The sequence below is a fragment of the Arachis ipaensis genome, chromosome B06 (genome assembly GCF_000816755.2).
Source record: "Arachis ipaensis cultivar K30076 chromosome B06, Araip1.1, whole genome shotgun sequence".
Taxonomy (NCBI): domain Eukaryota; kingdom Viridiplantae; phylum Streptophyta; class Magnoliopsida; order Fabales; family Fabaceae; genus Arachis; species Arachis ipaensis.
The window spans coordinates 134,566,582-134,568,004 of NC_029790.2; the positions used below are offsets into that span (position 1 = coordinate 134,566,582).

Below are 1,423 nucleotides of genomic sequence, written 5' to 3' on the forward strand. Positions count from 1 at the left end.
AAATGTTTTAATAAAATAAGTTTAGTTTAATTTAATTAATTTTAAATCTAATAAATTTATATCAAAATGCGGTGGATTCAACAGATTTTCCCACTCCAGGAAAATAAACTAAAACATATCATTTATGTGGAAATAATAGTTTTTTTCTTATTTATTTGGAAAATTTTCCTTCCCATAGCAATAATGTGTGTATTCATTGATAAAACCAAACAATCACAAGACAAAAACAATAAGAATAATAGAGAGATCACTAACATCTGAACTTAGTTTGGTGATAGACTTTGTTCCATTTTCGTACTTTCTTACTTTGTTTCGAAGCCAGTCGTAAAAATCCAAATTGTATTTGAGCCGAGCCTGCATGAATAATAAACCCCAATTGGTAACAGGAAAAAATCTATAATCCGTCTATTTTAACATTGATAAATTTTTTAATTTAGATGGATATAATTTAAATTATAAAAAATTTTAAACTTTAACACTTTGGATAGGATATAAATCAGTGCATGAAAAAATTAATAATAAAAAATTTAGATGGAATATAATTTAAATTAAAAAAATTTTAAACTTTACCATTTGGATGGGATATAATTTGGTATTTGAAAAAATTAATAATATAAAATTTTAGATAGAACATAAATCAATTCTATCCAAATTACAATGGTTTGAATTTGATTAAATTAAAAATAAATTTAAATTGATATAGTACATATGTAATTTAGAATAAAAAGTTAAATCGATCCGATCCAAATAGTAATAGATTATCTCGATTTTTTTCCAAACCACATTACAAATACGATAGTTATGAATGTATCTTGTTTGCAAATATATGATTAGAATTAAAAGCTGATTTAGTGAGCAAATAAGATAACAATAAATGTGAAAAAAATATTTTATTTATATAAAAAATTCCCAATTTAAATTGTATATGTTGGAAATCATATAATAAATGAATTTAAATAAAACATTTAGGTTTGATATTTAGTTACATACCTTGATGTTTGTCCAAAGTTGACGGCGTTGTATAGACGCATCAGGCTCAATTTTGTTATTTGGACGGGTATTGGGTTTAAATCTTGGCCGTACTACACCCGGATATGGAACACGTTCCTTCTTCATTATTAACCCTACTGAAAAATGTTAAAAATGACCATATGATTAAAAGAAAATAGAAAAACCTGTACCAACTCACTAAGTCAAAATAAAAGCAGCTATATCGCATGAAGTGCAACAATTCAGTTTTACCGATAACAAGGGGGATTGAAGGTACAAGAAAATAAAAACTAAACGAAACAAAGATGGAAAGAAAAAACTAATACTTGAGTTATGATGCTATTCAGTATTCACAGTCCTCCTTTAGCAATGAAACTTTGAAAGGACTTGAAACAAAATTCTTCTTTTAAAATACACTCTCGTACTTATGTAT

At 25.7% G+C, this 1,423-nt stretch overlaps 1 protein-coding gene across 1 annotated transcript in view; it reads right to left on the reverse strand.

Moving 5' to 3' along the window:
- Positions 1-1,127, reverse strand: part of LOC110263864 — a gene marked incomplete at its 5' end in the record, with an annotated part of 2,148 nt that extends 1,021 nt beyond the window's left edge. The window contains 2 exon segments of the mRNA XM_021105723.1: positions 256-354; positions 991-1,127. Of these exon segments, the coding sequence (XP_020961382.1) occupies positions 256-354; positions 991-1,116 (225 nt within the window).